Source organism: Mus caroli, unplaced genomic scaffold (assembly GCF_978045245.1).
Source record: "Mus caroli unplaced genomic scaffold, Mus_caroli_1 scaffold_4, whole genome shotgun sequence".
NCBI lineage: Eukaryota > Metazoa > Chordata > Mammalia > Rodentia > Muridae > Mus > Mus caroli.
Genome location: NW_028227259.1, coordinates 97,518,935 through 97,546,845, shown reverse-complemented (window position 1 = coordinate 97,546,845; position 27,911 = coordinate 97,518,935). Strand labels below are relative to the sequence as shown.

At 41.5% G+C, this 27,911-nt stretch overlaps 1 protein-coding gene across 2 annotated transcripts; it reads left to right on the top strand.

The window, feature by feature from the left end:
• The first annotated feature begins 8,887 nt into the window (after positions 1–8,887).
• On the top strand, positions 8,888–11,535 carry LOC147005214 (PRAME family member 8-like). 2 transcript variants are annotated; one of them, XM_085836222.1, is made up of 3 exons: positions 8,888–9,174; positions 9,615–10,205; positions 10,968–11,535. In XM_085836222.1, the coding sequence occupies exons 1-3, from the start codon at positions 8,888–8,890 to the stop codon at positions 11,533–11,535; spliced, it is 1,446 nt and encodes a 481-aa protein (XP_085692348.1). The 2 variants fall into 2 exon arrangements, with proteins under 2 accessions (XP_085692348.1, XP_085692349.1); XM_085836223.1 differs by lacking the exon at positions 9,615–10,205.
• The last annotated feature ends 16,376 nt before the right edge of the window (positions 11,536–27,911 follow it).

Here is a 27,911-nt window from a genome sequence, read left to right as displayed (position 1 = left end):
CCTGTGATCCATCCAATAGCTGACTGTGAGCATCCACTTCTGTGTTTGCTAGGTCCCGGCATAGTCTCCAAAGACACAGCTATATCAGGGTTCTTTCAACAAAATCTTGCTAGTGTATGCAATGGTGTCAGCATTTGGAGGCCGATTATGGGATGGATCTCCGGGAATGCCAGTCTCTTGATGTCCATCCTTTCATCTCAGCTTCAAACTTTTTCTCTGTAACTCCTTCCATGGGTGTTTTGTTGCCAATTCTAAGAAGGGGCAAAGTGTCCACAATTTGGTCTTTGATCTTCTTCAGATTCCTGTGTTTTTCAAATTGTATTTTATATCTTGGGTATTCTAAGTTTCTGGGATAATATCCACTTATCAGTGAGTACATATCATGTGAGGTTTTTGTTTTTTTTTTTTTTTTTTGTGATTGGGTTATCTCACTCAGCATGTTGCCCTCCAGGTCCATCCATTTGCATAGGAATTTCATAAATTCACAAAAACAAACACAAACATTTGAGTGAATGGAAATGTGAGGGAACACACTAGCAATCTTAGCACTGAGGAGGCTTATGAGTAAGGAGGTTCTTGCTTTTCAGCCTACCCAATGCCACATGGCCATTTCTAGGAGAGCTTAAACAAAATACAAAGACCTTCTTTTAAAAAAATCAACCATAATAATGAAATCAACTGCTTAACATATATGTTTGTGATGAGGCTAAAACTTCATTTGGAATTAAATACCAGATGTTCAATGTGTTCCTGTAAGTAGATAAAAATTAACATTTTTTTGGTCATATGTGGGAGACTAAAGGTTTCTACATCCAACTGCATGACCCAGGGGATTATCCTTACCTACTACTTCTGAACACTGTAGATAGGTCTCTCAGTGCTGGCCAAACAAGTCCATTATCCAGGCTGCATGACAGTATTGAGATAAGCTCCCATTTTTAACCCAGAAGCTGTCTCCAATCCATAAAGTCTTGCAAATGAAACACTAACCTTGTTAAATGGAAATTTCTTTTCCCTTTTTTTTGGGGGGGGGTGTCGAGACAGGGTTTCTCTATGTAGGACTGGCTGTCCTAGAACTCAGTCTATAGACGGAGCTTGCCTGGAACTCAGAAATCTGCCTGCCTCTGCCTCCCACCTGCTGGGATTAAAGGTGTGTGCCACCGTGCAAGGTGCAAATCTCACTCTTAACGGGAGACTAATTGACCAGTTGTAGGTAGGAAAAGAAGACAAACTCAAAGACTTTTTAGCAAATCTGAGTGTTAGAAAGTTGTGTCATGTACTTTTTTTTATTTATATTGTTTTGCTTTTAGATTATAAGTTCTTTGCTTGTCTATTACAGCTACCATTTTCCTGTTTTTCTGGGATTTCTGTGTCTTTGAATGTATTCTGTATTTCTTTGGCATTTGTTTTTGCTGCTGTTGTTGGTGATTCTACTTTATTGTTTTGATGGGATGGGATTGGCTCCCTTTTTTCTGTTGGTTTATTTATTTTGTCCTGTTCCATCTTGTGTGTTTTTCTTTTCTATTGATTTTTCTGTTGCTTTTTTGTTTATTTGTTCATTTCTGTGTTGTTTTTCAGGGTCTGATTGTAAATTAACCTGTTCTGTAACTCACTTGCTAGGCCAGGCTGGAGGTGGTCCTGCCTCTTCCTTCCCTGTCCTGACAGTACACTTGTGTACTACCACACATGTTTCTGGATTCTTTCAGTGCCTGTTTCTTTTCTCAGGAGAGATACAAAGAGTGTGGATTGAGATGGAAAATAATGTGGGAATGATCTCAGAGAAGATGGGGGAGTTGAAACCATAACCACAACACATTGTATGAATAAAAATATTTTCAGTAAGGAAAAAGCAAAGAAAAGGTGAGGGAGATGTGACTGATTAGGTAGAGCACTGGCTTCTCTAACAGATACCTCAGGATCATTTCCAGGCTTCTATGTGTCAGCTACTGTATCTTTTCCCCCCATGCTCCTAACTCATGAACCATCTCTTTATCCCATATGTGGTTAACATGAAGGAGTGTAAGCTTAGCACATTGTCTACAGATAATGCCACTGAGATAGTAACTAGACAGGCTGAAGGCTCATACTACACAAAGAGGCAGAGATAGTATCTTCTTTAATTTGCATGTAGACAGTGTTATAGATGGAAACTATTTCACCTAGGCAGCCATAACGAATAGTGTGGGGGTTCATTAAAGGAAAGGATCTCAGTATACAGACTTCATAAGTGAGATAGTAGAATTTTAGAAGCTTGAAAGTTGGGAGCTATAGCACTCTTGATCATGAGAGAGACCCCAACATGGAGAAGACCAGTGGCTCCTTGAATGAGGCATAGTCTTGAGGGAAGTGCCTGAAGAGAAGTTGTTTCAAGACATGTAGCTGGCAAGACTTTACAAGGTGTACACTGGCCTGGAAGGAAACTGATCTCTGTTTTCTACTTTCATAGGAACCTGTGTCATTGATGCTGTCCCCTGGAAGAAGTGATTCTGGAATGACCTCTGAGGTTACTCTCTAGGCACATCTGCTAGATATTTTCAAGATATGCAAAAGTTGAGGACCAAGCCTAGATGTGGCCATTGTCCTGTGACAGCCAAATTTCTGGAGAAAATAAATGGAAGAAGCCAAGCTTATTAGTTCCCTTGGATTTCTAGTCTCTAGTCTCTGACTTATGCCTGTTAAATTCAATTGTCAGTCAAGGAAGAAAATGATTGCTCATAGCTTTGGGCAGCAAACAGGTGTTGCTCTTAGGCTCACAATGTTCCTTCCCAGGTCCTACTGGTGTGACTCAGAGGTGAAAACAGAAAGGCACAGTTGTGGAAGCAGCTGCTATACCTGCTTAGAGGTGGTAGAGGGCAGCAAGCTACCAGAATAAAAGCTCTGGGCACCAGATGAGCAAGGGGGCTAGAAGTTTCATGGACAGACAGAGAACAAGGCTTAGTAGCAGGATCAAGTCAAGTCCAGAGGAAACCCTAAAACAAAGACAGAAGTAAAATCACTGCCCCCCAAAAGACCTCACGAAGAAACAAGAAACAAATAACAACAAGAAAACCTTCAAGTCTTTCCATCCTTCTACTCTGATGAGCATTGAACAGAAGGTCAACATCACCAGGACAGGGCTCCTAGAACCTTGGTGAAACAATGGCACCCAAACAGCAGATTCTACCGTGCATGAAATTCCTCAAGGACAGCCTGGACCAGCTGCTCACAGAGTCACAGGTCAATTACAGAAAATCTCTAGAAGTAAACTCATAGCAATATAACAGGTTCAGGGATCTATCCCCTCCCATTGAGCACAACCTCTGAAGAAAGCCTTTTTCCCACCATTGGGTATGTATACAAAGGCCTCCATTCCCTCTGATGTGTGACATTGTTCACGCATGCTAAATAGAGTATGCACATCAGTGTCTGGTTTCAGTGATTGTAAATAGGATGGATCCCCAGGTGAGTCAGTCTCTAAATGGTCATTTATTCACTATCTACTCCACATTTTGACTCTGTAACTCTTTCCATGGGTCCCCCCCCCCTTCTAAGATGGATAGAAGTATCCACACTATGGTCTTCCTTCTTCTTGAGTTTCATGTGGTTTATTTATTGTATCTTGGATATTCTGAGCTTCTGGGCATCTGGGATAATATCCACATATCTGTATGCCCCAGTGTGGGGGAATGCCAGGGCCAGGAAGCAGGAGTGGGTGGGTTGGTAAGCAGGGAGAAGAGAAGGGCATAGGGGAAGGGTGTTTTTCAAAGGGGAAATCAGGAAAGGGGCTAACATTTGAAAATGTAAATAAAGAAAATATCCAATAAAAAGGCGTGTCATTGTCTTTATCTCTAGCCACAGGTCCTTGTGGCTCTTCCATTAAAAACTGTATTGGCTGTTAACTTGGCAAGGTCAATGCTAGCCCCTAGGCTCCGGAATTCCCTGGTCATGAGCCCCATCCAGCTCAAAGTCTCCTTTCTCTTGGTCCCATTTTATTCTGAAAATCTTTCTTTCCACTTTGGATTTCTCCTTACTTTTCCAAGGAGACTTCGTTAGCTCTTTGGAGAAAGCCTTTTTCTCATGACCCCAGGAGTTTTACTGCAGATATTTTAATTCATGAAGCCCAGAACAAGAGGCTGAGCTGCCAATCAAACACCCAGCTCCCATTGTTGGTATTTGAATGGGAGACACAGAATTACATTATATAGTTTGGGGGTCATCCTTCATCAGTTCACTGAAACTTGCACTACCACCCTAGATCAGCTCTCCTGCTCTTCTGTGCATGCTGACTGTCTTAGTTCATTTGTGAATTGGTGTATCAGCAGGGGCATATGCACATAGAGTGGGTGGACTGTAAACTGAAGTGGTCTCTCTCAATAGAGCTGTGGGTCCCACTACTGAACTCAGGCTTGACAGCAAGTGCCATTCCCCTCTGAGCCATCTCACTGGCTCTTAAGCTCTCTTGAATTTTTATTTAAGAATTTTATTTTGCGTTTTGGGTATTTTTTATTTGGTTTTGTTTCTCTCTTTGTTTGTTGGATTTATTTTTGACAGGGTTGGTCAGGTTACCCATTTCTGGTTCTTCCTGAACTCACGTTGTAGACCAGACTAACCTTGACCTCAGAGCTTCTCCTGCTTCTACCTCCCTAATCCTGGGTTTTAAGTCTGTAACTGCACCGTCTGGGAAATTTCAACTTGCTTCTGTTTTTGTTTTATTGGTTTTTTTTTTTTTATTTTTAATATTTTTATTACATATTTTCCTCAATTACATTTCCAATGCTATCCCAAAAGTCCCCCATAGCGCCCCCCACTTCCCCTACCCACCCATTCCCATTCTTTTGGCCCTGGCATTCCCCTATATTGGGGCATATAAAGTTTGCAAGTCCAATGGGCCTCTCTTTCCATTGATGGCGGACTAGGCCATCTTTCGATACATATGCAGCTAGAGACAAGAGCTCCAGGGTTCTGGTTAGTACATCATGTTGTTCCAACAATAGGGTTGCAGATCCCTTTAGCTCCTTGGGTACTTTCTCTAGCTTCTCCATTGGGAGCCCTGTGATACATCCAATAGCTGACTGTGAACATCCACTCCTGTGTTTGCTAGGCCCCGGCATCGTCTCACAAGAGACAGCTATATTTGGGTCCTTTCAGCAAAATCTTGCTAGTGTATGCAATGGTGTCAGCGTTTAGAAGCTGATTATGGGATGGATCCCTGGATATAGCAGTCTCTAAATGGTCCATCCTTTCATCACAGCTACGAACTTTGTCTCTGTAACTCCTTCCCTGGGTGTTTTGTTCCCAATTCTAAGAAGGTGCACAGTGTCCACACTTTGGTCTTCATTCTTCTTGAGTTTCATGCGTTTAGCAAATTGTATCTTATATCTTGGGTATCCTAAGTTTTGGGCTAATATCCACTTATCAGTGAATACATATTGTGTGAGTTCTTTTGTGATTGTGTTATTTCACTCAAGATGATGCCCTCCAGGTCCATCCATTTGGCTAGGAATTTCATAAATTCATTCTTTTTAATAGCTGAGTAGTACTCCATTGTGTAAATGTACCATAATTTCTGTATCCATTCCTCTGTTGAGGGACATCTGGGTTCTTTCCAGCTTCTGGCTATTATAAATAGGGCTGCTATGAACATAGTGGAGCATGTGTCCTTTTTACCGGTTGGGACATCTTCTGGATATATGCCCAGGAGAGGTATTGCTGGGTCCTCCGGTAGTACTATGTCCAATTTTCTGAGGAACCGCCAGACTGATTTCCAGAGTGGTTGTACAAGCTTGCAATCCCACCAACAATGGAGGAGTGTTCCTCTTTCTCCACATCCTCGCCAGCATCTGCTGTCACCTGAATTTTTGATCTTAGCCATTCTGACTGGTGTGAGGTGGAATCTCAGGATTGTTTTGATTTGCATTTCCCTGATGATTAAGGATGTTGAACATTTTTTCAGGTGTTTCTCTGCCATTCGGTATTCCTCAGGTGAGAATTCTTTGTTCAGTTCTGAGCCCCATTTTTTAATGGGGTTATTTGACTTTCTGGAGTCCCCCTTCTTGAGTTCTTTATATATATTGGATATTAGTCCCTTTTCTGATTTAGGATAGGTGAAGATCCTTTCCCAATCTGTTGGTGGTTTTTTTGTCTTATTGATGGTGTCTTTAGCCTTGCAGAAGCTTTGTAGTTTCATGAGGTCCCACTTGTCAATTCTCGATCTTACAGCACAAGCCATTACTGTTCTATTCAGGAATTTTTCCCCTGTGCCCATATTGTTTTATTGTTTTGAGACAGGGTGTCTTTGTTTAAGGGCGCTAAATGTCCTATAAGCCACTCTGAGGAACAGTCTAGCCTTGAAATCAAAGATGTTCCTGCCTCTGACTGTAGTCCTGGGATTAATGTCCTGTGCCACCCTGCCCAGCTCTGGTTCAATTTTATGAAAGATACTCACTCTATAGGTTTCACTGGTTGGGAATTAGTTATTTAGATAAGGGTAGTTCTGAACTCCCTGAATCAGTCAAACTTTGACTCCTGGGGGGAGGGAAAAATGTGTATGCCACCATTTCCAGTATAGATGTATTGTTTTAGTAAGATTTGTTCTATGTGTAGGGGTGTATTGCCTACAACTAAGAATGGGGAGCCCTCACATGCCTGCTACCCTAGAAGGTCAGAAGGCAGTTTAACATTTGCTAGAACTGGAGTCACAGATCATTTCAAGCCACCATGTAGATGATAGGGATAGAAGGTTGACAGGTGTTCCTTCTTTCTAAGCCAAGTCTCCAGCCCACGACCCACATCACATCTCATAGCCCTGACAAATGTTGTTGGGCTGATCCTACTTGTCATACTCTAAGTTTCCTGAGCAGCCAAGGGCACCATCTCCCTCACACCTTCCTTTTCATGTTTGCCTTTATGTATTTAGAAAGCAGGTCTTGTAGGGATCAGACTATACTTCAGCTTACAATTTGGCTGAAGATGACATTAAAACGAGCCTCCTACCTCCCACTTCCAATTTTGAGCTTACAAGCATGCCCCATCTTATCTATTGCAAAGAGAGTTTTAGAGTGGAATCCCTGAATGCCAGGTAGCTCCTTATGAACTGAGTGCACACACAACACCTTGGCTAGTATAGTAATGGAATCAAGCCTTGCTCCTACCCTAACTTTTGAGTGACTGCTGCTACAGTTTACTGACAGAGCATCCACTTCAGCCCTTGAGCTCCAGTACATATTCCTAACTCTGACTCTGTATTCTGTCCCAAATCCAGCAAAGAAGAATAACGTTGAATTATGCTATGTCTCTGATCAACAACAGATTAAACCCTTAGCTGATGAAAACTGGAAATGACTCTGGTCCCAAGAATAAAATCCAACCAGATGTGTTTATTCATAACAGTAATCCTATCAATAAGAAGGATCCTGAGGCAGGAGAATTTCTAGAATTAGACTTCTAAAACACCCTTGGCTTCTCAGCATGACAAGATCCCTGGAACAAATTGCAAACTAAGTAAGCCTTAAGTAAATGAAAGAACAAATCACCAAACTTGATGTTGTATGGTTATTTAACAAGTGGAATGTTCATATTTTTCCATAAAAGTTTTTTTTGGGGGGTCTGGGGATGAGGAAGAGTGGAGAGTATGGGAACACAAGTCCTTCTGATTCAACCGATGAAATGATTAGATCTGTAATCTGGAATTTGAAAGGTGGAGATTAAACCAGGAAATCCAATTCCAGTTTGGGATTGGAGGGTGTGGCTACAATAGGGAGGGGTGAGCACAGAGGTATATAAAGGCACCAGTGGATCCAGAGCACACATTCAGTGACCTGCAGCCTGGATAACTGTCTGGTGCAACTGGAACTTGGAGACCTATCTGCAGTGCTCAACTGGTATGTACTGGTGTTTCCTGGAGGAATGCAGTTTGATGTAGAGAAGTTTAGACTCCTTTAGAGGAACAGGTTGAAGACCTTGAATTTCATTCCAAATGAATTTTTAGCCTCATCACCGATATATTTCCATGATAGCTTGCATAGTTCACTAGTGTGCTTCATATAATCTTTGGAGACAAGGATTCTGTGTCTTGATCAAACTCTCTTAGAACTGGCCATGTGGCTCCTGGGAACCTGGAAATCAGATCATTCTGACTAACCTGTCCCTCATGATTCCCCTTCACTGAATTTGTGTGTGTGTGTTTGTGTGTGTGTGTGTGTGAGAGAGAGAGAGAGAGAGAGAGAGAGAGAGACAGAGACAGAGACAGAGAGACAGAGACAGAGACACACACACACACACACAGAGAGAGAGAGAGAAAGAGAGAGAGAGAGAGAAGCTGGCTCATATGGTAGACATGTGTTCCATGTATGTTTGATCTCCTTCAATACCCATTTGTTGGAGTGATACTTGTGAGTTATGCATATGTATTGCGTTAGACTTTGCTTTTCATCTTTTCCACATAGCTTTGCTCTGTGTACATGATCTTTTTCCCAGACACAAGAAACCCTAAAAATTGTAGAAATGCACTGAAGTCATTCTGCTTACTGGGAATTAATATTGCTCCGCATCACAAGGATTTATGTTTGGTTGGTTGGTTGGTTGGTTGGTTGGTTGGTTGGTTGGTTGGTTTTGTTTGATTTCTGATTTTTTTTTAAAGACTGTTTTTGTGAAAGGGTCATACAAAAAGGATTTTGATTTGAAAATTATGTGCTCATTTGTTTGATAGAATGACCCTGGTTTTGGGAGTCTGCCTTTCCACCACCAGTTTATGTTGAAGAGGTTAAATGATTTCTCTGTCACTCTCAGAGTAGTAACTCTGAAGCTTAGTGGTTGATGTAATGGTGAGGAAGTTTTAAACACTTTGTCTTGAAAGTATATTTTTTTCTGAATCCTTCCCAAGGAGCCTTCTGACTGGAGACCGAAGAGGATGAGTGTTCAGACTCTGTCCACACTCCAGAAGCTGGCATTGCAGGCTCTGCTGAGAGATGAGGCTTTGGCCTTGTCCTCTCTGGAGGAGGTGCCTTTTCTGCTCTTCCCAGCACTGTTCAAGGAGGCCTTCGCCTGCAGACTTAAGAAGCTCATAAAGGCAATGGTGGCTGCCTGGACTTTTCCCTGTCTCCCTGTGGGGGCTTTGATGAATTCACCTAACCTGGAGACGTTGCAGGCTGTGCTAGATGGAATAGACATGCTACTGACAAGAGAATCTCACCCCAGGTGAGTAATAATCAAGTCGTCTATAAGGGAGCAATTGGGTACACAGTAGAGATTGTGGGGTCAGGGAGAATGGCTTCTGATGGGATCATCAAGCAGTGGTGCAGGAACCTTGAAGCTATTGTCTTCTTGGATTAAGGACAGTTGTCAGTGGATTACAGCTTACTATATGTAATCTCTAGATTGAGCCTATCCCTGGTTCCCCACAACCACTATTACTGGGACTAAGGAGAAATAAAGAGTAACTTAGTGGAAGGAAAGTGGTCAGGTCTACACATGCAGCTCAGGGAAAGATTCTGTAGCATGCTTGCGTGCACATTGCACTCTGTTTAAAGTAATTACACCATAACAAGATGGGCGAGACTTGAGTTTAGAGTCAGGTACTCAAAGCTGACTGACTGTAGTCATGTCTGCTGATATTTGACATGTTTCACTCCAAGCAGGGGAAAACTTCAGGTTCTGGACCTGAGGAATGTGCACCATGCCTTCTGGGACATATGGGTTGGTGCAGAGGATGGTAGCTGTTCTTCAGAGCCCTTGGATGAGAAGCCTACGGTAGTGAAAGTCCTTCCAAGATATGCACGGAGGAGGCAGCTGAAGGTGGTAGCTGACCTGTGCCTCAGGCCCCGCCAGGATGAGTCACAAGCATACTTCTTGAAGTGGGCCCAGCAGAGAAAGGACTCCCTACATTTGTGCTGTATAAACATGAAGATCTGGGCTATGCCCGTGAACTTTGTCTTAGAGATTTTGAACGTCTTTCATCCAGAGCACATAGAGGAATTGGAACTGAACACTGAGTGGAATGTGTTCAATCTGGCCCGTTTTGCTCCCTGCTTCGGGCAGATGAGAAATCTTCGCAAACTTCTCCTGGCACCCCTCTATAAGAACGTCTTCAAGATTTCCAATAGAACAGGAGACAGAGAAGACATGTGTGTCAAGGAGTTCATTTCTATCTTCTCCAAATTCAATTGTCTCCAGCATCTCTCCATGTGTGGTGTCCACTTTCTCATAGACCATATGAATCAGGTCTTCAGGTAAGCAAGGAGGGAGAGCTGGGTTACCTAGCCGAGCATTTTTTCTTGTCCATTTAAAGGATTATTCGTGTTCCCTGCCTGACAGTTAGCCACCTGGAACAAATTTTAGGGACCCTTTAGAATATGGATGTTATGTGAGATTCAAAGACTCAAATAATTACTCCTGAAGCAGAAGACTGAAGGGAGGTAAGGAGTAGCTCAGATCAGGTCAGAAGGGACTGTAATTCTTCTTGGAATCACGGCCAACAGGGGGGTGAGGATGTATTTAGGAGATGGGGGAGATCATCAAAGTGAGGAGGTGAGCTCTGTGCTAAGATCTGTGGGAACAGCCTACTATCTTCCCCTACTTTCCCATGAGTGAAGGGTTTTGAGCCCCAGTACTGTGGAGTACAAGGGACGTGAGGGATTGTATGGAACTGTAAGGGATAGCAAGTGTGACAGTTCAGATGCTGCGATTAAATGCAGCTTTGAATGAGCCCACATGTAATATCCCTAGATCCTGTCAGGACTCTCTTGCCATGGAAATTCCTCTATGTGTCTTAGGGGCTAAACTGGTTTTCTGCTTGAGACTGAAGTCCGCTGATTTTGTGTGGGTTTGACTTGACTAAGCTGATTTCAAAAGGAAGCATCTCAGATAATATCTATGGTCATTTGGTCACACTGAACTTGGTCACCTGGTCACTTCTATGACTGTGTAAACCCCACTCCATGCTCTTCATTACCATTTGCCTGAACTAACCATCTGGTCTCATTTATCCCTAGGTGCCTGATGACATCCTTGGAGTCCCTCTCCATCACTCACTACCAAATTTCACAGTTAGACTTGGATTCCTTCTCTTGCTGTCAGAGTCTCTTTCAGCTAAAACATCTGGAGATGAAAGGTGTGGTCTTACAGGTTTTGGATGTGATGCCTCTGAGAGGTCTCTTAGAGAAAGTAATGAACACTCTTGAGACTCTGAATTTGCAGGGATGTAGGATGAAGGACTCCCAGCTCAATGCACTCCTACCTTCCCTCATACAATGCTCTCAGCTCACCAAGATCAACTTGTACAACAATGACTTCTCCATGCCCATCCTGAAGGACCTTTTACAGCACACAGCCAGCTGGAGCAAGATGAATGTGGAACAATACCCTGCCCCTCTGGAGTGCTATAATGAGTTGGGCCATGTCTCTGTAGAAAGATTCGCCCAGCTCTGTCAGGATCTCATGGATACACTGACAGCAATAAGGCAGCCCAAGAGCCTCTCTTTTGCTACACGTAAGTGCCACAAATGTGGCGAGCGCTGTGTCTATGGCCAGGGACTCAGACTTTGTTTTTGCTGGAGGTGAACATGGATACAGAACTTCTGCATGTGAATAAATGACAAGTTTGGGACACATCTCTGATGTCGGTTGCTCAGAGACTGTGACTTCAGGCAGTGTACAGATGCTTGGAAAGAAAAGGATGAACAATAACTGGGATCTTGGAGGCTGAGCTTGACCTGGGGAACAGAGAGATGGACTGTGCAGTGATAAAGACAACTTGGGTGGCTTGAGTGGACTCTGCCGGGAAAGATTAACTAGATCCTTTTTCATGGACTTGTAAACTTTTTGTTCTTCACTGTACTATTAAGTGAATGCATAGAACATGGGTTCTTTAGATGTTATTCCTGTTGTCTGAGTAGAATAAAGTATCTAATTTTAAGCATTCTGTAGCAACTGCCCTCTGTTGAGAGTCAAAATGAACACATGGATGCCAGACATATCATGATTCAAAATCTTGGGTAGGTGGATAAAGTTATCAGCTAAGGTGGTTCACATATGGATATCTTGATTGGCTGGTGGTAAAAAAGAAGTCATAAATACAATCTCCATGTCTCTTACACTCCTTCTTTCTTTCTTTCCCTCACCCTGTCTCCCTGTCTGCCTCTCAACTTCACAGGCCTTGTTGCTTGGAACCTGTGAACCTGCTGGAAGTTTGCTCACAGAAAATTCCTTTCATGCTCTTCAGAAAAACAAACAAATCAACAAACAAAAGCTCAGGAGCCCCAAAGGGCAATGGATCATGTTTTAATAGTACATGTTGCTTTAGAAGAGGGCAAAATTTGTTTTCAGAACTGCAGATGCAACTCACGCTTCAGGTGTTAGTCCCATTTCTTCAGACATCTGTGGATCCTGGCATTTACATGCACATTATGTAAAATAAATCTGAGTATACACAAAATTGAGAACATCTTAGACAAAAATCACACAATTTCACAAAGACTTCAGAAAAATGAAGTAATTGAATAAATGACATTGTTCAGTAGCAGTTGCCTGAGTTTTGTGTGCCTCCAATGGTATTCCCCTCCGTCACAGTGTGAAGAGAATGTGTGAAGCTTCAGGTGTTTTCATTAAGCTTAATTGAGGAGTAGTAGCCCAGTTTGTTCTGGGCTCTGGTTTTTGGACTGCACCTTGGATGTTTGAAAGAATACTATGACTTCATCTTAGAACAATATCTATCTTTCTGTCTATTTGCCTGTCATTCCTTTTCAAGACAGTGGTTGGGACCCTTAGTATTGCTCAACAGTTCTACATACTAGGTTTCTGTCTAAAGAATCTACAATACACACATACATTCACACACACACACACACAATCACACAAACACACACTAAACAAATTAAAACAAGAAAGTATTGAGAATGAAAATTTAAAGGTAATTTCAAATATTCTCTGTATGTGAAATAAACTCTTGATTGTATAACTCGAAGTACTTTACTTATAGCAATTCCTCACATCCTTAGTTTACCCAGTCTGGAAAGAGATAGTCCAGTAACTAGACTTGAGCTATGGTGGTAATTAGTCACTGAGCTGAGCCATCAAGTTTGAAAATTTCAAATATTTTCACACTGTGTGAGGTGGAGTCCCAAGTCATCATACATGCCAAGCAAGCATCGAACCACTGAGGTACATCTCAGGTTGACTTTGATCAACTCATTCAATTGCTCATTTCTGATATACTTCCAGAGGGTTTTACATCATAGCCTATCCTGGCTGATAATTCTGTCTAATTAAGAGGATGTGCAGTCCCTCAGAATTTTTTTTTTGCCTGGTGGCCACTTATTCTTTAGATCAGGTTTGATCAAATTTACAAATCTCCTGCCTCATTCCTCATACCAAAACAACATTTTAAACCAATGTCACAAATATCTTTATATGAGGCAAAAAAATATTCAGTGTTACATTGGGCCACATGCTAGTCTTAGAGACAGCTGGAAGGTCTGAGACGTGTGCATGTCCAGCTGGTCAAGAGATGGGCACACTGAACCAGGTAAGCAGAGCACTCAGTGACCAAGAGACCAGAATGTGACCTCATTCAGAAAATGAGTCTCTCTACTAGATTTTTTGGGGCTCTTTGTTACTGTTGAGATAGGCTGTCATGTATGAGCTGCCTCTGCAGTGAGACAGCTGTGTACTCCTGATACTCCTCCCTCTTCTTCCCATGTGAAGGCAAGAGGGCAATATATCAAGCCTAGTCTCCCGTAAGGTTTTCAATTGCCTTTGAAGTTATACTGCTCATTTCAAACAGTAGCTTGCAGTTCCAAAGGTGCTATTTACTCTCCATTTTCTCCTTAATAAAGAACAAAAGTATGCAGTTTCACAGGAACTGTTTTCACTGCTGGCTGTTGTAGTCCACAGCCCAACTCTCAGGATTTAGGGGTGGTAGCACAAGGGTAAATATTCAAGCTAGCCTCAGCTTCATAATTGCCTGCAGGCTAGGTTAGTCTATATTAGATGACTCAAAAATAAAGAAATAAGTATGGAAAGTAGATCAGGGCATATCATCTCTAAGATATTGAACCAGAACCCCCATGTTCTGAGTGGTTGGGGAATCACCCTCACAGGGGCAGAGGGAGGGGGATGGGAAAGGGGGGTTGCAAAAGGGAGACATGGAAAGGGAAACATTTGAAATGTAAATATAGGAAATATCGAAGACAAAAACAACAACAAAAAAACCCAAAAAACAAACAAATAAACAAAACACAAAGAAAATCACATGAAGAATCAACAAAATGAAGAGCTGATTCTTTGAGTAAAAGCACTAAAATGGATAAACTCTTAGCCAAACTAACAAAAGGGCACAGAGTAAGAATCCAAATTAATAAAATCAGAAAAGAAAAGGAAGACTTAGCCACGGACATAGCAAGGGGAAAGTAGAACAGGATGGGGGAGGGTCTTTTTCAGAGGGGAAATCAGGAACTGGGATAACATTTGAAATGGAAATAAAGAAAATATCCAGTAATAAAAAAGAAAAGGGAGACGGGACACTAGACACCAAGGAAATCTTTTAGTTTTAAGTCAAAAACCTGTACTCTACAAAATTGAAAAACTTAAATGAAATGGATTATTTTCAAGACAAATTCAACATACAAAATGTAAAACTCAATGTCAAGTTAAATGTCTAGTCCTATAACCCCTACAGAACTACTAGTAATTATTAAAAGTCTTGCTTCCAAAAAATGGGTAATGGCCAGACAGTTTTAGTGCAGAACTTTACCATACTTTTTTAAAAATTTTTTTATTAGGAATTTTCCTCATTTATATTTCTAATGCTATCCCAAAAGTCCTCCACACCCTCCCCCACCCACTCCTCCACCCACCCACTCCCACTTCTAGGCCCTGGAGTTCCCCTGTACTGAGGCATGTAAAGTTTGCAGGAAAAATGGGCCTCTCTTTCCACTGATGGACAACTAGGCTATCTTCTGACATATATATGCAGCTAGAGACACAAGCTCCGCGTGTGTAATGTTTAGTTCATATTGTTGTTCCACCTATAGAGTTGCAGATCCCCCCAGCTCCTTGCGTGCTTTCTCTAGCTCCTCCATTGGGTGCCCTGTGATCCATCCAATAGATGACTGTGAACATCCACTTCTGTGTTTGCTAGGCATGGGCATAATCTGACAAGAGACAACTATATCAGGGTCCTTTCAACAAAATCTTGCTAGTATATGCAATGGTGTCAGCGTTTGGAGGCTAATTATGGGATGGATCTCAGGGTATGGCAGTCACTAGATGGTCCATCCTTTCGTCTCAGCTCCAAACTTTTTCTCTGTAACTCCTTCCATGGGTGTTTTGTTCCCAATTCTAAGAAGGGGCAAAGTATCAACACTTTGGTCTTCGTTCTTCTTGAGTTTCCTCTGTTTTTCAAATTGTATTTTATATCTTGGGTATTCTAAGTTTCTGGGCTAATATCCACTTATCAGTGAGTACATATCATGTGAGTTTTTTTGTGATTGGGTTATCTCGGTCAGGATGATGCCCTCCAGTTCCATCCATTTGCCTAGGAATTTCATAAATCCACTCTTTTTAATAGCAGAGTAGTACTCCATTGTGTAAATGTACCACATTTTCTGTATCCATTCCTCTTTTGAGGGGCATCTGGGTTCTTTCCAGCTTCCAGCTATTATAAATAAGGCTGCTATGAACATAGTGGAGCATGTGTCTTTCTTACTAGTTGGAACATCTTTTGGATATATGCCTAGGAGAGGTATTGATGGATCCTCTGGTAATATAATGTCCAATTTTCTGAGGAGCCACCAGACTGATTTCCAGAGTGGTTGTACAAGCTTGAAATCCCACCAACAATGAAGGAGTGTTCCTCTTTCTCCAAATCCTCACCAGCATCTGCTGAAATCTGAATATTTTTTTAACGTTCAAAATAATACAATATTTAATCTCATCCAAAGTAGCAATAATTAAAAATTCAAAGCTCTGTTATATATGTTGCCCTATGTCTATCTTACATAAACTGTTGTCTATTGAATTATCAAATACATATTCTTTTTAGATACAAGTGTATTTTTAACTCTGCATATTTTTCTTTTTTTATAATTAAGTATTTTCCTCATTACCATTTCCAATGTTATCCGAAAAGTATCCCATATACTCTCCTCCCCACTAAGGAATTCATCCACTCCCACTCTTTGGCCCTGGCGTTCCACTGTACTGGGGCATATAAAGTTTCAAGTCCAATGGGCCTCTCTTTCCAGGGATGGCCGACTAGGCCATCTTTTGATACATATGCAGCTAGAGACAAGAGCTCCAGGGTACTGGTTAGTTCATAATATTGTTCCAGCTATAGGGTTGAAATCCCTTTAGCTCCTTGGGTACTTTCTCTAGCTCCTCCATTGGGTGCACTGTGATCCAACCAATAGCTGACTGTGAGCATCCACTTATGTGTTTGCTAGGACCCAGCATAGTCTCACAAGAGACAGCTATATCAGGGTCCTTTCAGCAAAATCTTGCTAGTGTATGCAATGGTGTCAGCGTTTTGAGGCTGATTATGGGATGGATCGCTGGATATGGCAGTCTCTAGATGGTCCATCCTTTTGTCTCAGCTCCAAACTTTGTCTGTGTAACTCCTACCATGGGTGTTTTGTTCCCAATTCTAAGAAGAGCAAAGTGTACACACTTTGGTCTTCGTTCTTCTCCAGTTTCATGTTTTTTGCAAATTGTATCTTATATCTTGGGTATTCTAAGTTTCCGGGCTAATATCCACTTATAAGTGAGTACATATCATTTGAGTTCTTTTGTGATCGGGTTAACTCACTCAGGATGATGCCCTCCAGGTCCATCCATTTGCCTAGGAATTTCATAAATTCATTCTTTTTAATCGTTGAGTAGTACTCCATTGTGTAAATGTACCACGTTTTCTGTATCCATTCCTCTTTTGAGGGGCATCTGGGTTCTTTCCAGATTCTGGCGATTATAAATAAGGCTGCTATGAACATAGTGGAGCATGTGTCCTTCTTATTGGTTGGAACATCTTCTGGATATATGCCTTGGAGAGTTATTGCATGATCCTCCGGTAGTACTATGTCCAATTTTCTGCGGAACTGCCAGACTGATTTTCAGAGTGGTTGTACAAGCTGTCAATCCCACCAACAATGGAGGAGTGTTCCTCTTTCTCCACATCCTCGCCAGCATCTTCTATCACCTGAATTTTGGATCTTAGCAATTCTGACTAATGAGTGTGAGGTGGAATATCAGGGTTGTTTTGATTTGCATTTTTCTGATGATTAAGGATGCTGAACATTTTTTTCAGGTGCTTCTCAGCCATTAGGTATTCCTCAGGTGAGAATTCTTTGTTTAGCTCTGAGCCCCATTTTTTAATGGGGTTATTTGATTTTCTGGTGTCCACCTTCTTGATTTCTTTTTTTTTAAACTATTTTTTATTACATCTTTTCCTCAATTACATTTCAAATACTATCCCAAAAGTCCCCCATACCCTCTCCCCTACTTCCCTACCCACCCATTCCCATTTTTTTTTTGACCCTGGCGTTCCCCTGTACTGGGGCATATAAAGTTTGCATGTCCAACGGGCCTCTCTTTCCAGTGATGGCAGACTAGGCCATCGTTTGATACATATGCAGCTAGAGTCAAGTGCTCCCGAGTATTGGTTAGGTCATAATGTTGTTCCACCCATAGGGTTGCGAATCCCTTCAGCTCCTTCGATACTTTCTCCAGCTTCTCTATTGGGGGCCCTATGATCCATTCACTAGCTGACTGTGAGCATCCACTTCTGTGTTTGTCAGGCCCCGGCATAGTCTCACAAGAGTCAGGTATATCTGGGTCCTTTCAGCAAAATCTTGCTAGTAAATGCAATGGTGTCAGCGTTTGGATGCTGATCATGGGATGGATCTCTGGATATGGCAGTCTCTAGATGGTCTATCCTTTTGTCACAGCTCCAAACTTTTTTTCTGTAACTCCTTCCATGGGTGTTCTGTTCCCAATTCTAAGGAGGGGCATAGTGTCCACACTTCAGTCTTCATTCTTCTTGAGTTTCATGTGTTTAGCAAACTGTATCTTATATCTTGGGTATCCTAAGTTTGGGGCTAGTATCCAATTATCAGTGAGTACATATTGTGTGAGATTTTTTCTGATTGTGTTACCTCACTCAGGATGATGCCCTCCAGGTCCATCCATTTGGCTATGAATTTCATAAATTCATTCTTTTTAATAACTGAGTAGTACTCCATTGTGTAAATGTACCACATTTTCTGTATCCATTCCTCTGTTGAGGGGCATCTGGGTTCTTTCCAGCTTCTTGCTATTATAAAGAAGGCTGTTATGAACATAGTGGAGCATGTGTCCTTCTTACCGGTTGGGACATCTTCTGGATATATGCCCAGGAGAGGTATTGCTGGATCCTCCGGCAATACCTCCGGCAATTGGACATAGTACTATGTCCAATTTTCTGAGGAACCGCCAGACTGATTTCCAGAGTGGTTGTACAAGCATGCAATCCCACCAACAATGTAGGAGTGTTCCTCTTTCTCCACATCCTGGCCAGCATCTGCTGTCACCTGAATTTTTGATCTTAGCCATTCTGACTGGTGTGAGGTGGTATATCAGGGTTGTTTTGATTTGCATTTCTCTGATGATTAAGGATGATGAACATTTTTTCAGGTGCTTCCCTGCCATTCGGTATTCCTCAGGTGAGAATTCTTTGTTCAGTTCTGAGCCCCATATTTTAATGGGGTTATTTGATTTTCTGGAGTCCACCTTCTTGAGTTCTTTATATATATTGGATATTAGTTCCCTATCTGATTTACGATAGGTAAAGATCCTTTCCCAACCTGTTGGTGGTCTTTTTGTCTTATTATTAATGAATGTGGCTGCCCTTGTATTTGGAGCATATATATTCAGAATTGAGAGGTCCTCTTGGAGGATTTTACCTTTGATGAGTGTGAAGTGCCCCTCCTTTTTCTTTTTTTATTATTTTGGGTTTGAAGTCGATTTTGTTAGATATTAGAATGGCTACTCCAGCTTGTTTCTTCATACCATTTGCTTGGAAAATTGTTTTTCAGCCTTTCATTCTGAGGTAGTGTTTATCTTTTTCTCTGAGTTGAGTTTCCTGTAAGCAGCAAAATGTTGGGTCTTGTTTGTGTAGCCAGTTTGTTAGTCTATGTCTTTTTATTGTGGAGTTGAGTCCATTGATATTAAGAGATATTAAGGAAAAGTAATTGTTGCTTCCTGTTATTTTTGTTGTTAAAGTTGGCATTCTGTTCTTGTGGCTGTCTTCTTTTAGGTTTGTTGAGGGATTACCTTCTTGTTGTTTCTAGGGCGTGGTTCCTGTCCTTGTATTGGTTTTTTTCTGTTATTATCCTTTGAAGGGCTGAATTCGTGGAGAGATAATGGGAGAATTTGGTTTTGTCGTGTAATACTTTGGTTTCTCCATCTATGGTAATTGAGAGTTTAGCTGGGTATAGTAGCCTGGGCTGGAATTTGTGTTCTCTTAGTGTCTGTATAACAGCTGTCCAGACTCTTCTGGCTTTCATAGTCTCTGATGAAAAATCTGGTGTAATTCTGATAGGCTTGCCTTTATATGTTACTTGACCTTTTTCCCTTACTGCTTTTAGTATTCTATCTTTATTTAGTGCATTTGTTGTTCTGATTATTATGTGTCAGGAGGAATTTCTTTTCTGGTCCATTGTATTTGGAGTTCTGTAGGCTTCTTGTATGTTCATGGCCATTTCTTTCTTTAGATTTGGGAAGTTTTCTTCAATAATTTTGTTGAAGATGTTTGCTTGTCCTTTGAGTTGAAAATCTTCATTCTCATACACTTCTATCATCGTGTCCTGGATTTCCTGGATGTTTTGAGTTAGGATCTTTTTGCATTTTCCATTTTCTTTGATTGTTGTGTTGATGTTCTCTATGGAATCTTCTGCACCTGAGATTTTCTCTTCCATCTCTTGTATTCTGTTGCTGATGCTAGCATCTATGGTTCCAGATTTCTTTCCTAGGTTTTCTATCTCCAGCGTTGCCTCACTTTGGGTTTCTTTATTGTGTCTACTTCCCTTTTTAGGTCTTGGATGGTTTTATTCAATTCCATCACCTGTTTGGTTGTGTTTTCCTGCAATTCTTTAAGGGATTTTTGTGTTTCCTCTTCAATGTCTTCTACCTGTTTGGTTATGTTTTCCTGCAATTCTTTAAGGGATTTTTGTGTTTCCTCTTTAATGTCTTCTACTTGTTTAGCAGTGTTCTCCTGTATTTCTTTAAGTGAGTTATTTAAGTCCTTCTTGATATCCTCTACTATCATCATGAGATATGCTTTTAAATCCAGGTCTAACTTTTCAGGTGTGTTGGAGTGCCCTGGACTGGACGAAGTGGGAGTGCTGGGTTCTGATGATGGTGAGTGTTCCTGGTTTCTGTTAGTAAGATTCTTACGTTTACCTTTCGCCATCTGGTAATCTCTGTAGTTAGTTGTTATAGTTGTCTCTGTTTAGAGATTGTTCCTCTGGTGATTTTTGTTACCCTCTATGAGCAGACCTGGGAGACTAGCTCTCTCCTCTGAGTTTCAGTGGTCAGAGCAGTCTCTGTAGGCAAGGTCTCCTCCTTCAGGGAAGGTGCACAGTTATCTGGTGTTTGGACCTCCTCCTGGTCGAAGATGAAGGCCCAAAACAGGATCTTTCCCAGAAGCTGTGTTGCTTTGGCCTGTCACAGAAGCCGTTGTTTCAATAGTCCACTCTCTCACCTGTGTAGACTACTTTCCGCGGAGTCACAGAACCAAGGTGGCTCCCACGGAACCTGAGGCAGAAGCCTCTCGGGCCCAGCGGACACCTGTGCTCTGACTAGGAAGGTGGCCGGTTGTCTGGAGCCGAAAATGGTGCCGCCTCAGAGGGTCTGTGGCTCTTGCCTGTCCCAGAGACTGCTGGTCTCTGTATTCCACAAGCTCACCTGTGCAGACTGCCCTCCGCAGAGTCCCAGAACCAAGCTGGCTCCCACGGAACCTGAGGCAGAAGCCTCTTCGGTCGGGCGGACACCTGTACTCTGACCAGGAAGGTGGCTGGTTGTCTGGAGACCGAGGCTTATTCTTAAGTTACTATTTTTAATATGAACTGGTGGAACTGTATGTGTGTGTGGGGGGGTTGGTTTGGAGGGTAATATTGGAAAGTTCGAAAGGAGGAAATGGAAGAGAGTGATATTGTAATCATTATCTCAAAAATAAAATTTTATAGTGTTTATTATAAGAACTTTGCAAATAAAATCTCACATCAAAGCCAACCAGACTCAAACTCTATAAATCTTTATAGACTTCTACATTAAAGACAGCATTCTGATCTGTGGAACTTCACAATTGATTCCATACTTTCAATAAGGAATATATTCTAGTGCACCTATCTACCACAAAGACTGAAAATTCCATGACATTTGAATGAGAAAACCATGTGATGAATATCCTCTTTACAATGTACAGCTCATGTCAGTCAGCCCTTCTGTCCTCCCTGGTCCTCTAGTATTTAGTCCTTTTGTCCTCTTTCCTACTGCTTCTACTGTAACCACATGACTACTTATGTACATATATGGGCAGATAATGCATAGGAGAGAGAACATGCATTTTCCTTTCTGATATTGGGTGACCTCACTTGGTGTTAATCATTTTATACCTATGTCTTTTCTGCATATTTTAAAACTTTGTTCTTCTTTGGAGCTGACCTCGAACTCAGAAATCTACCTGCCTCTGCCTTCCAAGTGCTGGGATTAAAGGTGTGCTTTGTCAGAGTTTTTGATGATTACAATTCTACAGGGGTTTGGTAGCTTCTCAATATTTTAAGTGGTTTTTCATCGTGCTCTGTGATATTTGGCACATTTCAAAATAATTATTTCCCATTTCAGATCTTTTACTATTTTTGTTTCATGTTATGTATATATCAGCCTTTCATTTTTATTCCATCTGTTGATGAACTACTAGTTGTAATGTAATTCAATGCACTAGTGAACACAGCAGCAGCAAACATTGGGGTTTGAAGTAGTTCTGGAGTAGGGCATATAATCCTCTCTACATATGCCCAGAAGTGAAAAAGCTGGGTCAGGTAGTACTGTTAGTTTTAGCTCATTCTGCGGCATCTCCAGATGCTTTCCCACAATTCTTGTATATTTTGCAGTATAGACAACCATGACTAGTGCTCCATTCTCTCTCTACATACTCACCAACACTTCGTGTCACTTTTTTTTTTTTTTTTTTTTTGGTTTTTCAAGACAGGGTTTCTCTGTATAGCCCTGGCTGTCCTGGAACTCACTTTGTAGACCAGGCTGACCTCAAACTCAGAAATGTACCTGCCTCTGCCTTCCAAGTGCTGGGATTAAAGGCGTGCTTTGTCAGAGTTTTTGATGATTATAATTCTACTGGGGTTTGGTAGTTTCTCAATCATTTTAAGTGGTTTTTCCCCGGTGCTCTGTGATATTTGGCACATTTCAAAATAATTATTTCCTATTTCAGATCTTTTTCTATTTTGGTTTCCATTAATTTTTTTTTCATGTGCACTGGTGTTTTGCTTGCATATGTGTGTGTGTGAGGGAGTGCCAGATCCTGGTACTGTAGGGGCAGTCATGAGTTTTCATGTGGGTAATGGGAAATGAACCCAGTAGTCTGAAAGAGCAGCCTCTTAACCACTGGGTGGTTTCTCTAAAACACCCCCATTTTTTAAAAATTCAAACCCATCCCTAGTGGCAAATGTCCCCCAGCATGATCATAGCTACTGAGACTTCCCAAACAGTGCCACCAACTTGAGAGCAGGTATTCAGATACCCCCAAGACTAGAAACAGCATCATATACAAACCATCAGAGATTGTTCATTCACAAAATTCAGCATCAGCTTATAATTCATTTTCTTGGATGTAAATTGCAAAAAGAAAGAGTGAATGAGGCACTCGGTTGTTGAGTAAAGTCTTTAATAAAATGTAGACTTTCCAAAAGTAACATTGCTTTTTCTTTGACTTGTCTTCCTTTATCTTCTAGATTGTAAACAATAGGAGGACCAGTAACTTCCTGTATGAGGGGCCATCATTAGACCTGACAACTGTGAAGCAGATGAACAGGCTGAAGTCATCAATTCCTCATGTTCCTTTCTGAATCTGTCCCTCTGGTGTTCTCATTAGGTAATTACAAGTCATGTGCCTCTTAGCATAGAATTATTCTCTTTGAGAATAATGACTGTGGTGACGAGACTCCTTGGACACTCTGAAAAGGCTTCAAGGGATCTTACAAGTCAGCATGCAGGTGTGCCAGCTGGGATGAGGAGCTGTTCTTTGGAAGAAGGGCTGGGATTACTCAGTGTGTTTTCCATCAGCTTAGTTGATAAGCACAGCTCACTTGTATTGAATCTGAAATTGAGAGCCACCTTAACTTTCTGATTGCAAATGTATCCCCTCCACACACATAAGAACCAATTTCCCATGCCACTGTGAGGTCATTCACTCTTGTAACACTGTTGTCAGATTGGCTTGTGAAAGTAGTGCTGGTTTCACAATTTAGTCAAGTTTCCCCTTTTCTGTGGTGTCCTGGTACTCCGTATAGGTTGATTTGTTTTGTGCCTAGTCACTGATGAAAGAATAAGTCCCCTTTTGTAGCCTTTGCCTGTTATTTTTTTCGCTGTGCAGCCTTCATTCCTTCTGGACCCCGGTTTTTAGATCTGGCATTAATGTTTAACAATGTTATCCTCCTACTCTGCAGACTCAAGGAATTTTTTTTTTTTTTTTTTTTTTGCTTGAAACATGAAAAAGACACAAAACTGGTAAAGTTGGTCAAGCTTTGGGAGAAACTTTCCTATGAAGACAGAAAAGGAACATTTATTCACCAACCCTCCCCATAGAAAGAGGCAGTTAATAGAACAAAAAGATTGCATCCATTTAGGTATGGAGCAGCTGTACATTGGAAAAAATTTCCTGCACTTTTTATAAAACACACCTGTGTGTTTCAGCTGCTCTAAGGTTTTCATAGCTGTCCTAAATGCATGGTGACTTAGGACAAGTGAAATTTTCTTAGGAAAGGCCTCAGGAGAATCTGACTTTCCTTCCCTCTCCAGCAGGGTTTGATAGCAGATCCACTTGACCCTGATCTCTGATGTCTAGCTCTGTTTTGGTGTGTGACTACAGGTCAAGGAATGTTGAAGGTCACCACAGCTGCATCTGTTTCTCATTGCATCAGTGACATAAAGCTCATCAATTCTGCACTGCACAGATTTACTATATGAACACAATACATTCCTCTTTTTGGATGGCTCAGGACTGGAGTCTAGTTCTGGGATGTTAATTGAAAAATGATTCATGTTTCCTGATAACCCCTGCCATCAAGTGAGTTCCTGTGCCTGCCTGAGATTCTTGTGTCAGAGTAACTGATGAAGGAAGGGCTGAGATATACTCTGTTAAAAGTGACACCTTTATTGGTATTCCTAGCACCTCTGTGTTAAGACAGAAATATGACACCGATGTCTAGTACATGCATGTCATGGATTTTGCTCTGTAGCCTGTGGTATTCTGGGTCACTGAGCAGATGGCAGGTTCCTGGGCACAGTCTGAGCTCTGTGGAATAATCAGTGTCCTAGGCTTGGAATATCTACTGTTTGGTTCTAGTGAAGCAGATGGAGCAACCAATCAACAAATTTCCTGCCAATAGACCTGGAGCTGCATCTTCCTCGATTCTCAAAACCATTGGAAAGAAACAAGTTTCTGAAGGGTAAGATGCTATATCTTCATCAGGCATTCAGGCACCAAATTGTATCTGTATTTTTCTCAATGTGTTTTAGGGATGCTGACATCTTTGTGATGTATTGCTAAATGTAGAATAATAGGTCAAAATATACATCAGTATCTTTGGCCTTGTAATAATAGGTGTGTGGGGTAAACAATTTTCTTCAATATTGAAATATTTTCAATAACAACATTTTTCTTCTACTCACAAACCCCTATATATTCTCCTACACCTGTGTTCAGCTTCATGGCCACTTTTTTGCTCAATTGTTACTGGACCCATATATATTATATACACACATACTTGTTTATAAATATAAACTATTAAATCTTAAATATGATTCTATACATGAGCATTTTTTTTACAAATGGTATAAAAGAATAAAGAAGGCAAATCTAGTTCTTTCCAAAGTGGACTCTTATCCAGCATGCCTTGGTGCCAACTGTACTTTTAGTCTGTCCAGATTGTATTTGCAGAATTCTCCTCTGAATTCACAACATTTGCTTTTTCACTGAGCTGAATAGATCTACTTCTATTTTAGAACAGTTCTTTCTTCTATGGCCCATGATAGAGACTGACAAAAAATAGAAAACTAACTGTAGAGTGCACAGTACCATCACCAGGGTTGTTTCTGCTTAACTTCTCTTCTCACCAAGGGTCCCCTCCCCAACACCTGCTTCCATTGCAGCTATGACCCCAGCTTCCGGTTCATGCTCTCATGTTAGTTATCACCCCAACATTGTCTTAAAGTGTGACAGATACATAATGAGTTACAATAAGAGAAGGAATTTCCAGAGAGTCCTTGAGGAAGGAATTCCCACAAGAGTCTCAGGTTTTGCATCCCTAGTCCAACAATTGCCTGACATGTAAATGCAGCTCTGTCTCCTTTCAATCAGTGAGCATTTCTTGAAACAAGACTCAGTGAGAGGTACAGTGAATATGTAGACAGAGCATAGGCCTTCTGTCTTTACTCTGTAGTCTATGGAGCAGTTGGGCTCTCTATAAGATACATATTATCATATGGGTGCCCTGTCAATGTAGACAAGTCATCTGGATTTGGGACATGCTGTGTTAACCAGTTTTCTGCTGTGTGACAAAACATCCTGACCAAAAGCAACTTGAGGAGTCAGGATTTCTTTCCTCTTACAGCCCTCAGGTTCCAGTCCTTAATGGAGGTGCATCAGGGGAGGAAGGCAAGCAGGAACCTGGAGGGGTATACTGGAGAAAGCACTAGAGATGACTTGTTCCACGGGTCTTTCTTTGTCTAAGTTCTCATACAACTCAAGGTCACTTGCATTCAGGTGGGCCTAAACCACAGGGAGTTAGGTCCACCCCCAGCAGTCATTAATCAAGAAAATACCCCCCTTAGATGCATTGCCTACATGTAATGTGAGGAAGACATTTTTTCAGTAGAGTCTACTTCCCAGATAATTCTAATCAGATTTGTGTCAAGTAAATGAAACACCACCAGGGAAGTCTTAGCATTCAGCATGTTTCCAGTTTTCTGAAGTCTTCATGAACACACTAAGGGGCATCATGTACATGGCATAAATTTCAAACCTTAGATAATCTTAGAATCACCATGTAGTAGGTCACAGACATGGCATAAAATTCTAAACCTAGTGCACTGGCAGTCAAATTTTGGAGTTTAAGAGTCATCAAGGCTGTACTGACTTAGAAGACATGAAGGGTATAGGAGAACATCTGAAGTTTGGCACTGTGAGAAGCCAGGAGAGGACACTGGTGAAGGTAAAGCCTCAGTGACATTTGAAGGCACATGTTTGAAGGGGTGATGGAGAGAAGTTGAAGCTTGGACCATGAAGAGAGCCTATGAGATCCTATTGCTAAAAGTGCAGTCTTGTCACAGCAGAAGTCTCCAACGTGTTGAAGCTGCCAGTATCATGTTATGACCCTAAGAACAACAGTAACATTGAGTATAGCAAGCCAGTAAACAGCACCTTCCATGGCCTCTGCATCAGGTTCTGCCTCCATGTTGCTGCCCTGTTTTAGTTCCAGATCTGAAGTCCTCTAGTGTTATAAGTCGTCCAGCGACTCACAAGAACTGGTACACCTGAATAGCAGGCCGGTGCTGAAAGAGAGGGAATCTAGGCGACAATAGAGAGGTGGAACCAAGACAGTGTTCTGATCAAGGTTTAAATTTTTAATAGCACACATATTTTATAAAAGAGAGGGTAAGCCCAATCCTGCCAAATCATCCTTGGAGCCCAACTGCAGGTGACCATGTGTAGGATCAGATATGGAATCCAGAACAGCTATGTCAACTCCCAGCAGGTAGCAGCAGCCACAGAAGCTGAACAATAGAGTGATCTAGGTAGGCAGGCTCCACCTTGGATAATCTCCTTAATGACAACAAAGTGGAGGTCTTGTTCAGTGAGCTTCAGGCTGGGGCGGGGTGTTGGGCAAAGGATTACACTCTAATGACTCCTCTGATTATTGCCTGCCTTTGGTCCCTTTCCCCTAACTGGGATACCTTGTCTAGCCTCAGTAGAAAAAGATTCACCTTGATAAGCTAATGTGTATTTGTGTGAGGACTCTTCTTCTCTGAGGGGAAGCCAAATAAACCTCCCCAATTTGTTTTGGTTATGACTTTTAGCACAGCAATAGAAACCTTAAATAAGATAATGATTTTCGTCTGTAAGATCTGCTCAAATTCATAGAATGCAGATATTAATGGACTGAGATTTTTCTGTCTCAGAAAATACATGTGATTTTGAAGAATGATCCTTACTGGCTTGGAGTGCAGGTAGTAGGATCCTTGAGTCTCTGAAGCAATCCTGTGGCCAAGATCAACCTGGTTTCCAGTAGGGGGCAGCACTGACACAGAATATAAATGAAGCCTAGGGTAGTTGTGTGTTCTCACCAAGGGCTAGGCTGAGAAGCTTCTGTACACCACCACCCACTCCGATCTCTTGCAACCATAATTAATTTGTACTTGAAAATATAATTATTTTCATAAAGTTATATTATATGGAATATATATGGAAATATATGTATGGAAATATGTATGGGTATATATATGGAAATATAACTAGATGGGTCTCAGGATAATTTTATTCTATATGTATTCTTCTTTTGGTTCTTCTGCCTTTCCTGGCAGCAGAGTATTGTCCTTCAGGAAACCATTGATAAGAAATGCCAGTCCGCCCTTCCAGGCCTGCTGAGTCACCGGACACCCGCAAGGACCCCACA

Excerpts from the sequence above, each read along its gene's own strand:
- LOC147005214 (XM_085836222.1), top strand. The coding sequence starts at position 8,888 with ATGAGTGTTCAGACTCTGTCCACACTCCAGAAGCTGGCATTGCAGGCT. Across the intron at positions 9,175-9,614 it reads ACAAGAGAATCTCACCCCAG|GGGAAAACTTCAGGTTCTGG; the intron begins GTGAGTAATAAT and ends CACTCCAAGCAG. Across the intron at positions 10,206-10,967 it reads CATATGAATCAGGTCTTCAG|GTGCCTGATGACATCCTTGG; the intron begins GTAAGCAAGGAG and ends ATTTATCCCTAG.